General features: G+C 46.3%; 1 protein-coding gene across 1 annotated transcript in view; it reads right to left on the bottom strand.

The window, feature by feature from the left end:
* ISPD (isoprenoid synthase domain containing) overlaps window positions 1-13,567 on the bottom strand; it is a 165,435-nt gene that overhangs the window by 146,296 nt on the left and 5,572 nt on the right. Inside the window, exon 3 of the mRNA XM_018557724.1 lies at window positions 1,294-1,443. Within this exon, the coding sequence (XP_018413226.1) occupies window positions 1,294-1,443 (150 nt within the window). The remainder of the gene's footprint in view (window positions 1-1,293; window positions 1,444-13,567) is intronic.

The raw sequence follows: 13,567 nt of genomic DNA on the forward strand, positions 1-13,567 counted from the left end.
GACAAAGGTCTGAAATCTGAACTCTGACAACATGAGGGTTCATCATCCCACCCCAAAAAGGGCAACGCCACCAAGCCCCCCCCCCTCCTCCCCCATCTATACACCGGAGATAAATGAATATGTCACGTTGTTTTACAGGAATTAAAAACCATTTAAAGTTACAGTAAACCTTTACTTTTTTTTTGTTTGTACGCATAGGAGCACCTCTGAGGGATGCAGATCCTGTGTTCTTTTTTTTTCTTACATTCTTTCAGTTCCTCGTTCTCTAGTGGGTCCCCACAGCGCTCTCCCCCCGCCCCCCTGCACGGGTGTCGCCATCGGCTAAGCGGCTGCTGTGGAGGCACCCGGGGGCGTGCGCGTTCCTGGCCGTGCCCACAGTAGCTGTGCGAGACCACGCCCCTCCTCTCCACCCAACAGGTTGATTGACGGTAGAAGGAGCCTATGGCTGAAGACTGAAGGGAAGGACGGAGGTCAGATAGAAGATAGAAGGGAAGGACGGAGGTCAGATAGAAGAATGAAGGGAAGGACGGAGGTCAGATATAGGACTGAAGGGAAGGACGGAGGTCAGATAGAAGATAGAAGGGAAGGACGGAGGTCAGATAGAAGAATGAAGGGAAGGACGGAGGTCAGATATAGGACTGAAGGGAAGGACGGAGGTCAGATAGAAGATAGAAGGGAAGGACGGAGGTCAGATAGAAGAATGAAGGGAAGGACGGAGGTCAGATATAGGACTGAAGGGAAGGACGGAGGTCAGATAGAAGATAGAAGGGAAGGACGGAGGTCAGATATAGGACTGAAGGGAAGGAAGGAGGTCAGATATAGGACTGAAGGGAAGGACGGAGGTCAGATAGAAGACTGAAGGGAATGACGGAGGTCAGATAGAAGACTAAAAGGGAAGGACGGAGGTCAGATAGAAGATAGAAGGGAAGGACGGAGGTCAGATAGAAGATAGAAGGGAAGGACGGAGGTCAGATAGCAAACCGAAGGGAAAGACGGAGATCAGATAGGAGACTGAAGGGAAGGACAGAGGTCAGATAGAAGACTAAAGGGAAGGCCGGAGATCAGATTTATCACCCCTTTATGGAGATTCTTCTTCACTTCCTGTCCCAGAGACAAACCAGGCAATAATAGGAAGTCTTTTCACAGTGGGTGGATATCCCCTCTTGGACAAGAACAAGTGTCCAAAATTGGAAGATTTCTTCTCACTTCCTGTTCCTTTGACAACTCATACATTTTGGCTGTCCCACCACATTCTATATCAGACACAACGATAACCAGAACGTGTCCACCTACCTGAAGGTACGCATTATAGATGACATCGAACAGGAAAGCCTGCGGCATCTCACTGGCTCTGTGCTTCGCCCGTTCCAGGGAATGGGCCAGACATCCATCGGAGGAGGAAGCGATGACTGTGGACACCAATGGACGCACCGCGCCGGCTGCCTGCGGGGAAGAAAACCACAGACGTTTCAGACTTCACATTCTTCCCGAACGCTGCGCTGTGCATTGATCATTTCAGTCCTGAAGCTTTTGGCTTCATACATGTGAACTGTATAACCTGCCAAAAGATCTGTTATTCTGTTCAGCCATTCTTGTGATTCACACATCCCCGCCACCTATCACAGGATGGATGTGATGCCACCAGTCACCCTGAAACCTATAATGTTATTCCCCAACTTCAATTTGTATGTAAACCTGAACACTGAACTTCTTGTATTGGGTCTCTTGTGGTCTGTTATCAGCTTGATATGTGCAAAAAAAACCAAAAAGACTGTTAATCCTGTCAGAAATCTATTGAGCCGATGACTTCTAGTGCTCCCTGAATGCGCTGAACTATATTCTCAGCTTCCTCTCTCTCTGTGGACTACGGAACACCTCCCCTTTATGTTATAGAGATAAGGAAAGAGGAGGTGGTCTGTGGTGCTCTCCTAGGGTGACAACACAGCTCCTCCATATATACATTACAGCAAGTGAGTGTTTTCACCCCAGGAAGTGTTTTACTGGCAGGGTCACCAGTGAAAAAAAAAAAAACGAATGCAGCCACTACATCGGCCTCCTCAATGGCCTATGAGCATCATCACATAAGGTTCTCCTTATGCTCTATTGTCCTACTGGCTGGCTCAGCTCCTCCAGCTTCAGAACCCAACGCCAGAGACCAGAGACCAGATCCTTCAGTTGAAGACAGTTTTGAAAAAATAGGTCTATACAATTACGCTATATTTGCATGACACGGCCATTCTGGATGTGTACCGGAGGCATGCTAGCCACAGGGGCTCCACCCGCTGTTATAAACAGAGGAATAATCATCTTATTTTTAGGATATGTGATGGAATGAGACATGTGAATACCTTCTGTTCTAAGAAGGCTTTACTGTGCCACGCATTAAGTTCCAGTTAAAACACAAAGTAGCAAATACGTTGTCAAGTGAAAAGAAAGGGGTGAGAGGAAGTGAGGTGGCAGAACTGAGGAGCAACTGTGCACAAGAGATAAGACATATAATGGAAAAACCAGCAAGGATAGTGATGGAGTCATTGATGGAGTCAATGATAGAGTCAATGATCGAATCAAGGATAAGAGTCAATGATGACATCAATGACAGAGTTAAAGTGACATTAAACCCTCAGATTTTTTAACATAAACCAATACTGTAATGTGCGCCTTACTGTAATCCATGGTAGTTCCCCTTCTCTTTGCTGCTCTTCCTTTTAAATCTGTATCTGTTCTCATGCTGGGCAGAACTTCTGTTTTGCAGCAGACTGCCTTGTCTCAGGAATGGATACACGGTGTCTGTGTATTAGTTTCTATAGGCTTGTAACCTGAGCCAGCACTACAGGAAGAGGCCCTGAGCTGAAAAGGGAAGTTCTCTCCAAGCATGAGAAGACATGAGGATTTAAAAGGAAGAGCAGCAAAGAGAATGGAAACAACCATGGATTACAGTAAGGCGCACATTACAGTATTGGTTTATGTTAAAAAATCTGAGGGTTTAATGTCACTTTAAGGATAGAATCAATGATGACATCAATGACAGAGTTAAGGATGGAGTCAATGATCGAATCAAGGATGGAGTCAATAATGGCATCAATGATACAGTCAAGGATGGAGTCAATGATAGAGTCAATGATCGAATCAAGGATGGAGTCAATAATGGCATCAATGATACAGTCAAGGATGAAGACAATGATGGCACCAATGCCAGAGTCAATAATTGAGTCAATAATGGGATCAATGATAGATTCAAGGATGGAGTCGATGATGAAGTCAATGATGGCATCAATGATAGAGTTAAGGATGGAGTCAATGATAGAGTCAATGCCAGAGTCAAAAATGAAGTCAATAATGGCATCAAAGATAGGGCCAAGGATGGAGTCAATGATGGAATCAATGCCAGACAGAGTTAATGATGGAGTCAATAATGGCTTCAATGCCAGTCAATAATGGATTCAATAATGGCATCAATAAAAGAGTCAAGATGGAGTCAATGATAAAGTCAAGGATGGAGTCAATGCTGGAATCAGTGATGGAGTTCATTTACTCCATCACTATCCTCCCACTCTGCAATCCAGAAGACTTGGCATGCCGCATGACCATGGATTCAGTGACTATTTTGGCAATTAGCGAGAAAGGGTAAGAGATATTGTTTAATGGGGGTGGGATCCCAAGCCTGACTTCCTCTTTAAAGATACCCTGTCATCTGACCATCAACAAATATCTTCCTGTAAGATTATATGTGGAATTTCATGTATTCAGGTTATTTACCTGTAAAAGCCTATCTTGTGTGGACATCCAAAAGCCTTGAGACTGCTGCTGAGCACTGCCATGTGGGATGTGATATCAGCAGCCTGGCATACACACAGTATTCCCCATCGCTCCTCCCTCGACTGCTACAGAAAAGGTTATGTAGGGAGGTGAGGTTTGGAGGAGCTGGGCTAGCACGGACAATCATTAAACACTCCCGTAAGATAAGAGGGCTGTGGCGTGTAGGGAAAGAAGGGGGCTATGCTAGGAATTTGACTCATCCTAGACTTCCAAACCTAGCAAGTTCAAAGACATGCTGCAAGTGAATAAAATAAAATTTATGGAAAGGAAAATGCTGCAAATAAGCATTGAAAATACTTGATTTTTCTGTGCTTTTACCTGCTTTTTTTAAGTTGATGACAGGGTCTCTTTAAAAAAAGACTTCCCCTGGTTCTCAGCGAATATGTTACATCTTCTCTTTAAGAGAAACAATCTATTCAGCAATTAATGTAATTAATTCCAAGCTGAACATGCAGAGTATGAAATTACAACTTCCAAACCAAAATAAGAATAATTGCGCTCTATGGGCCATTAAAGCATCTGTAACTGGATTTTCAATCCTTTTCATCTTGCGTTTCGTTGAAGGAAAAGTATGTTTGTGTGGAAACGGCTGTGCTGTGTTCAATCATCGAGCGCATTCAAATTTGTTTATTTTCTTTGGTGTAATTAGGAATAATATGGAGGTACCTAATGTGTGCAGAGCCGAATTCCCACTACATTCCATATTAGCTCTAATGTAAACACTGGATCACCAGCCGCATCCCCTCATTGTTTCAATTCATTCTCGTCCCCCTCTGTTTATTGTTTGAAGAATTGCCCGTTTAATTTCACAGCCTTGTTACTCAGACATTAACATATCGTAAGGCTCAGAAAAGTCAGCGGAAAAATGGAGATTCACACTGATATGTAAACCCAACCACTCTCATTTCATATAGGCTTAAAGCAGCGATGTCCAAACGGCGGCCCTCCAGCTGTGGTGGAACTACGAATTCCATGAGGCTTTGCAAGATTCTCACTGCCACAGACATGACTCCCGGAGAGAGATGCTTCATGGGATTTGTAGTTTCACCACAGCTGGAGGGCCGGAGTTTGGACATCCCTGGCTTAAAGTGATATTAAAGTCAAAAGTTTTCTTCAAATGCTGATGAAATTACTTAGAATTGGACGCTGCTCCTTGATGTTAAACGTTTTAGCGTCATGCAGAATCAGTTGGTCCCCTGAGCGCTGGCCCCGATATCCTGTTTTACGGTGACTCCTTCCCCTTGCAGTGACCTATGGAGCCACCCTTGTGTCTGCTAGTAAGCTGTGTGTGTCTTCACAAACACAGGCATAGCAAGGTAAGCTACTCCCCTGCTTCTCCTTCCTCCCTTGTCCCTCCACCTTTCTTCAAGCTATACATTGAGAAGATTATGGCATCAAGGAAGCAGTCGATGATGGAATCAATGATGGAGTAGATGATGAAGTCAAGGATGGAGTCAATGGTGAAGTAGATGATGGAGTTAAGGATGGAGATGATGATGGAATCAACGATAGAGTGAATGATGGAGTAGATGAAGTCAAGGATGGGGTCGATGATGTAGTTGATGATGGCATTAATGATGGAGTCAAAGTTGGAGCAGATGATGAAGTCAAGGATGAAGTCGATGATGTAATTGATGGTGGCATCAATAAAGGAGTCAAAGTTGGAGTAGATGATGAAGTCAAGGATGGAATCAATGATGGAGCATATGACGAAGTCAAGAATGGAGTCGATGATGCCATCGACGATGGCATCAATGATGAAGTCAAAGATAGAATAGATGATGAAGTCAAGGATGGAGTCGATGATGAAGTCGATGGAGTAGATGATGAAGTCAAGGATGGAGTCGATGATGTAATTGATGGTGGTATCAATGATGGAGTCAAAGAAGGAATAGATGATGAAGTTAAGGAATCAATAATGGGATCAATGATAGAGTCAATGATGGAGTCAAAGATGCAGTAAATTATGAAGTCAAGGTTGGAGTCGATCATGTAGTTGATGTTGGCAATGAGCACTGACCCCGATATCCTGCTATAGGATGGCTCCTTTCCCTTGCAGGTCACTATGGAGCCACTCTTATCTGTGCTAGTACCCTGTTTCTGTCTCCACAAACTTGCAGTTACAGCAAGGTAAGCTACTCCCTTCATTCTCCCTCCTCAAGCTAGTAGATGGACAGCTGCTGAAGACTGCTCTGTCCCTTGTGATCTTGTACTGGACAGGAAGTTCAAAGAAGCCAAGCTGAGAGAGGTGGAGCTGTTCAGAAACATGATGACTGTAAGTGCTTGGGTAAGAAAATAAAGAAATACTTTGCTGGGCAATTAATATTTGTTTGATTTGGATTCAGTATTGTAAAAATGTTTGAGAGTCTATTACTACTTTAAACATAATACTGCAATATCAAAAGTCAATGTTGTCATTTTAAAGTCAGCTTTCATTAAAGCAAACCTCCAGCCAAGAATAACAACATAAACATGAATAGTCCAATAAAAAATGTCATAACATCTTAGCCCCACTGCAAAGGTTCATTTCTTACATACCCCGAGATGTTCTTTAACATGAAAAAATAAATCTAGTGACATGTCCACTTTTATGTACACTATATTGCCAAAAGTATTGGGACTCCGGCCTTTAAACGCACATGGACTTTAATGGCATCCCAGTCTTAGTCTGTAGGGTTCAATATTGAGTTGGCTCCGCCCTTTGCCGCTATAACAGCTTCAACTCTTCTGGGAAGGCGTCCACAAGGTTTAGGAGTGTGTCTATGGGAATGTTTAACCATTATTTCAGAAGCGCATTTGCAGTCTTCACTCTAATTCATCCCAATGGTGTTCTATCGGGTTGAGGTCAGGACTCTGTGCAGGCCAGTCAAGTTCCTCCCCCCCAAACTCCCCAATTCATGTCTTTATGGACCTTGCTTTGTGCACTGGTGTGCAGTCATGTTGGAACAGGAAGGGGCCATCCCCAAACTCTTCCCACAAAGTTGGGAGCATGAAATTGTCCAAAATGTCTTGGTATGCTGATGCCTTAAGAGTTCCCTTCACTGGAACTAAGGGGCCAAGCCCAACCCCTGAAAAACAACCCCACACCATAATCCCCCCTCCACCAAACTTTACACTTGGCACAATGCAGTCAGGCAAGTACCATTCTCCTGGCAACCGCCAAACCCAGACACGTCAATCGGATTGCCAGACAGAGAAGCGTGATTGGTCACTCCAGAGAACACGTCTCCACTTCTCTAGAGTCCAGTGGCGGCGTGCTTTACACCACGGCATCCCACGCTTTGCATTGCACTTGGTGATGTGCGGCTTGGATGCAGCTGCTCGGCCATGGAGACCCATTCCATGAAGCTCTCTACGCACTGTTGTTGTGCCAATCTGAAGGCCACACGAAGTTTGGAGGTCTGTAGCTATTGACTCTGCAGACAGTTGGCGACTTCTGTGCACTGTGCGCTTCAGCATGCGCTGACCCCGCTCTGTTATTTTTACGTGGCCTACCACTCCGTGGCTGAGTTGCTGTTGTTCCCAGTTGCTTCCACTTTGTTATAATACCAGTAACAGGTGACCATGGAATATTTAGTAGCCAGGAAATGTCACAGATGTACTTATTGCACAGGTGACAATCTATCACTGCCCCACACTTGGATTCACTGAGCTCCTGAGAGCGACCCATTCATTTACAAATGTCTGTAGAAGCGTCTGCATGCCGAGGTGCGTGATTTTATACACCTGTGGCCATGGAGGTGATTGGAACACCTAAATCCAATGATTTGGAGGGGGTGTCCCAATACTTTTGACAGTTTAGTGTAGCAGCTTGTGATGCGTCTCTGAAAGGGTTAAAAGCAAATCGCATGGCTACCTCAATTTTGCCGCCCAAATTATCTGCTTAGGGCAAATTACCTGTTAAAGAGACAGAATTATTTTTTTGAAAAGTGAAATATTGTAATCTCATAATTGCTGGAAATGTTTACAGGTATGACACGACTAGGAAACGGTAAACGTTGGGCCAGCAAAGAAAACTAAAAGCTTAATTACGGTATGCGTTCTAGGAGGCGGCGTCATTAGCCCGGCTGCAGATGTGTGAGCAGGTACGTGTCTGTGCCTGCCGGATCCGCAGCTTTCCATAACACGGCGTCCTGCGCTGAGAGCGCCGGCTAATGACTTACAAAATAATCGCTAATGATGCAAAGACTAGAGAATGTGTCCAATGAATGTGTCAATATATCCATCATGCTACCAGCGCCATTGCTAATCCAGCACAACAATAGGGAAGATGATGCATGTGTCATTATCTGTGAACGGGTCAGGAGCAGAACGGCGGACTAGCCTAGAATTCCTTCAAGCCATCTTCTGTATAGGAGGGAGAAAGAGTGACACACTCCACACAATACATAATAGTAGATGTGAACCCTGAGAGGATGACATTACCATTGCAAAAGCAAACTATCATACTCAATTGCCGTGGATAACGGTATGTACAGGACAGGAGTGTGGAGGATATGACGGGGGGCAGTATATACAGGAGAGGAGTGTGGGGGGTATGACAGGGGGCAGTATATACAGGAGAGATGAGTCTGCCCTCCATTTCAGAAGATAGAGCACATGCCTATTTTAAACTGTCGCATCCCTGAATTCCAGTGCATAGTGACAGATCTATTATACTAGTTTATTTTTCATTGCTAAATGCCTTCATCTGGAGAATCGTGTCAATGTCTGAAAGAAGTCTCAAAATTGTTGCAAACATGCAGGGAACCTCCAGGAGGATAGCTGAATAGCCCTGAATTACTTAGTGACATTAAAGGATAATTTTTTTCCCTCCCCCCAATGTTAATTAAAGCACTTACCTTAAATGATGTCTCCTAAGGTGCCCATACACTGCACGATTATCGCACGATAATCGCAGGAAATCCCACAATCGCACGATAATCGCAAATTGTATGGAAGGCATGCGACCATTTCAACTGTACGGTCGCACGTCTTCCGTCGAACAATCAGCCTGCTTGTCCGACAACTGCCAAACGGGCTGGTGTGCGCACGCACACACTGCCCATTCAGCATTGCAGTCATCGGTAGCCCGCCCCTCAGGGGACAGGCTTCCGATGATCGCAAGTACGATCTGCCCGTCCAAGGTGGTCAGATCGTACGGGCTTTTAATGAGCATACGACCATCGCAAGACAAAAGTCTTGCGATGGTCGTAAGGTGTATGGGCACCTTAACGCTGGATGTCCCCCAGCCAGGAAATGAGGTGGTCTCTGTCTGACTTGCTGCAGCTTCTATTTACATTGTGAGAAGCTTGCAGTGTGCAGTGATATCACAGGAAGACATTTCAGTCCAGGAGAGGAGCTGGTACTATTGTGCAAGATCGAAGGGAAGGCCGGAGGTCAGATAGAAGACTGAAGGGAAGGCCGGAGTTCAGCTTTAATGATGTATTAGTGGATACAGAGCTGCATTAATCTGTGTCTTTTACTTCTGCCTAGAGTTCAGCTTTAAATACACTGGGGGGAATTTATCAAAACTGGAGCAAACATAATCTGGAGCAGCTGTGCATGGCAACCAATCAACATCTCTCTTCAGTTTCCTCAGGTAAGATTTGAAAATGAGAGATAGAAGCTGATTGGTTACCGTGCAAATATGCTCCAGATTTGAGAAATTCCCTCCACTGTTCTTTATTTACGGTGGGTTGGAGTTCTACTTTAAGACCCCATAACACTTGGGAATATCCTAAGCTTACCCCTCTTAAATGCAATCTGTTTGTGGTTTGGGAGTAATTTAGTTTATTACATCATGGCAATCCCCCCACCGCTGCCGCCAATATCTGGTTACATTCGCGGCAGCCTGTTCCTGTGCTGGAAACGGTTGTGTTTGTAAATATAATTCTCTCCTGCGCCTGCTTGGCATTCCATCTTATCAACTACCGAGACAGGAAGTTTGTACACAATTATGTTTGTTTAACTTGCAGAAACGGCGCTGTACGCTTGTCCGCTCGCTGAGAAAACAGCGGCTAGTGCGCGATTGTGTTGTATTGACATTGTCTCCACGCTCCGCGCTCATCCCGATAATGACAAGTCTGTCGCTCAATTACGTTTGTGAATAAAAAGGGAAAACAAAAATAAATTCCTTTATTTGAGCGGAAAATACATCCTGTTTGTCTCCGTCTCTATGGAGCGTGACATTATGGAGCTGCGGCTGGGACATAGGGGCGGAGGAAGGGGAGGAGGGGGGGGCAAAAAATACAGCTGTCAGGATGTTCGGGTAATGTGCAAAACGTAATCGGCCGAAGGTCCCAATTTTAATATTTTCTGGTATTCTCTCTTTCTCTCCGACTTTCCCGCAGTCATAAAGTATTCTAAAGCCCACCGCCGCTCTCAATATTATTTACAAACCAGCAGCTCACCATTGTAAATATTGTTACAATTTAAACAAGTAGCTTTCACGGCAATACTCGCCTCCTTTCCCGTGCTGACCCAACAGGCTTGGAGATTCAGACCCGATTCCCTTCTGCAACAAATATTGCTTCTCTTCTATTTCAATACATTTTATTAAAACCACTATGAAGCTCCTCCTACATCATTCCTTCCAACAGACATGACTTCTCCACTGATGCGTTTCGCCCTCAAACAAGGCTTAATCATAGTAACTCTCTATGAGTTCCCATGCTGTGGCATCATGGCATACAAGTGACATTTTATAGATAACATTGTCTGTAGTCTAGATACATTGACATGAATGGCACCACCATGCCCAAACCCCCCACCCTCCCCCCGCCCCAGAACACGTGCCCGGCTTGAAGGCCGGTGGATGTGGTGCACCTGGATGGAGGAAGGCCGGGGGATGTGGTGTACCTGGATGGAGGCAGGCCGGTGGATGTGGTGTACCTGGATGGAGGCAGGCCGGTGGATGTGGTGTACCTGGATGGAGGCAGGCCGGTGGATGTGGTGTACCTGGATGGAGGCAGGCCGGTGGATGTGGTGTACCTGGATGGAGGCAGGCCGGTGGATGTGGTGTACCTGGATGGAGGCAGGCCGGTGGATGTGGTGTACCTGGATGGAGGCAGGCCGGTGGATGTGGTGTACCTGGATGGAGGCAGGCCGGTGGATGTGGTGTACCTGGATGGAGGCAGGCCGGTGGATGTGGTGTACCTGGATGGAGGCAGGCCGGTGGATGTGGTGTACCTGGATGGAGGCAGGCCGGTGGATGTGGTGTACCTGGATGGAGGCAGGCCGGTGGATGTGGTGTACCTGGATGGAGGCAGGCCGGTGGATGTGGTGTACCTGGATGGAGGCAGGCCGGTGGATGTGGTGTACCTGGATGGAGGCAGGCCGGTGGATGTGGTGTACCTGGATGGAGGCAGGCCGGTGGATGTGGTGTACCTGGATGGAGGCAGGCCGGTGGATGTGGTGTACCTGGATGGAGGCAGGCCGGTGGATGTGGTGTACCTGGATGGAGGCAGGCCGGTGGATGTGGTGTACCTGGATGGAGGCAGGCCGGTGGATGTGGTGTACCTGGATGGAGGAAGTCTGGTGGATACAGGGGTACCTGGATGGAGGAAGGCTGGTGGATATGGTGTACCTGGACAAAGGTAATGTACTATAGAGATAAAGTGATAATTTTGCCACTTTATAGATCGCTGGTTCGGCCTCATCTGGAGTATGCGGCTCAATTTTGGCCACCAAGCCACAGAAAGGATGTCGTGGAGCTGGAAAGAGTCCAGAGAAGGGCAACCAAACTAATTAAGGGTCTGGAGGAGGTGAGGAGATTTAGGCCTTATTCACACCAAATGCAGAGCAGATCCGGTCAGGTTTCTGCACACGCAGTGCAGTGGGTTGTGCCGCGTTTTTGATGCGTTCCGGGCCGGTTTTGGTTCAAAAAAATTTTTTACGTTGAACATGGGCTTTCAGGCACTTGCATGCGTTTTTGATGCGTTTGTGTTTTTGATGCGTTCCAGAGCAGATCCAGAGCAGGTAAAATAGGGTTTGCCGCAGTTTTTTCACCTGCTCTGGATCTGCTCTGGATCTGCACGCTGCGATGTGAACTGGAGCTCAAAATACCATAGGAATACATTGGACGCAGTTTTGATCCGGTCTGCACCTGCTCTGGTCTGGATCTGCTCCGCGCTTGGTGTGAACAAGGCCTAGGGGGGAACATGATTTTAATGTACAAAATGTTTGGCGGCGATAGCAACAGCAGCAGTAGACATTTTACTGTAAACTCCCTAACAAGGACTAGAGGCCACCACCTAAAATTGGTGGAGAAAAGATGTATCCACAAAGGGCGTAGGGGCTTCATTTTGGAACTCTCTGACACAAGCACTGGTATCAGCAGAGAATATGGATTCATTCAAAAATCTATGAGATACCTTCCTCAGAGACAGTAACATACAGGGGTACAGGTACTCTTAAAGCCTAGACGACACAAGGACTCTTATACACACATGCACGCACTACACACACACTTACCGTCATATATAAATACAGTGTATGGCCAGACATTTGTAGACAACTGACCATCACACCTCTATGAGCTTGACATCCCATTCCAAAACCATGACCATTAATAACGAGCTGGTCCCGCAATAACTGATATAACAGGCTCTACTCTTCCATTAAAGCTATCCACAAGATTTTGGGGTGTGACCATGAGAACTGCCTGCCCAAATATGCAGCTGTGAGGTCAAGTGCTGATGTTGGATGAGGAGACCTCTCTAACAACTGGTGTTCCAAATGATACCAAAGGTGTTCATTGGGCTTGAGGTCAGGGCTCTGTGTAGGCCACTCGAAATTCCTTCAAATTGGTCAAACCAGGTCATTATGGAGCTGGCTTTGTGGACACGTTGATGCTGGAACAGAAAATTGTCCAAAATGCCTTTGTATGGTATAGCACAGGGGTGTCCAAACTTGTGCCAGATTTGATAAAGTGAACATGCGTGAGGGCCGACCATTTTGCCTGACATTCTTTGAACCATTAAAATGACGCAGTGCGGAGGTCAGTAATGTGACGCAGAGTGTGGAGGTCAGTAATGTGACGCAGAGTGTGGAGGTCAGTAATGTGACGCAGTGCGGAAGTCAGTAATGTGACGTAGAGTGTGGAGGTCAGTAATGTGACGCAGTGCGGAGGTCAGTAATGTGACGCAGTGCGGAGGTCAGTAATGTGACGCAGTGTGGAGGTCAGTAATATGACGCAGTGTGGAGGTCAGTAATGTGACGCAGAGTGTGGAAGTCAATAATGTGAAGCAGTGCGGAGGTCAGTAATGTGACGCAGTGTGGAAGTCAGTAATGTGACGCAGTGCGGAGGTCAGTAATGTGACGCAGTGCGGAGGTCAGTAATATGACGCAGTGCGGAGGTCAGTAATGTGACGCAGAGTGTGGAAGTCAATAATGTGAAGCAGTGCGGAGGTCAGTAATGTGACGCAGTGCGGAGGTCAGTAATGTGACGCAGTGCGCAGGTCAGTAATGTGACGCAGTGCGATTCTTCTCGTTCTGTGCAGCAGCAGAGCAGAGCTGACAGGAGATCGTGGCTGCAACAGAGGCGGCCGCTTTTTAGGGGAATCAAAACGGGCTGCAATTGGCCCGCGGGCCATACTTTGGACATGACTTGTATAGCATAATTGGAGGGATACCCATGTACTTTTGGCCATTTAGGAAGGTATAATGCTCAGGTCTCCAGAAACGTTTAGCCCGATACGGTCACTGGCTATGTATGGCTTCAATACTTTTGAGTTACAGGCCCAAAACAAGCCTGCCTATGCCAGCCGGG

The sequence above is a fragment of the Nanorana parkeri genome, unplaced genomic scaffold (genome assembly GCF_000935625.1).
Source record: "Nanorana parkeri isolate BGI_ZX_2015 unplaced genomic scaffold, ASM93562v1 scaffold300, whole genome shotgun sequence".
NCBI lineage: Eukaryota > Metazoa > Chordata > Amphibia > Anura > Dicroglossidae > Nanorana > Nanorana parkeri.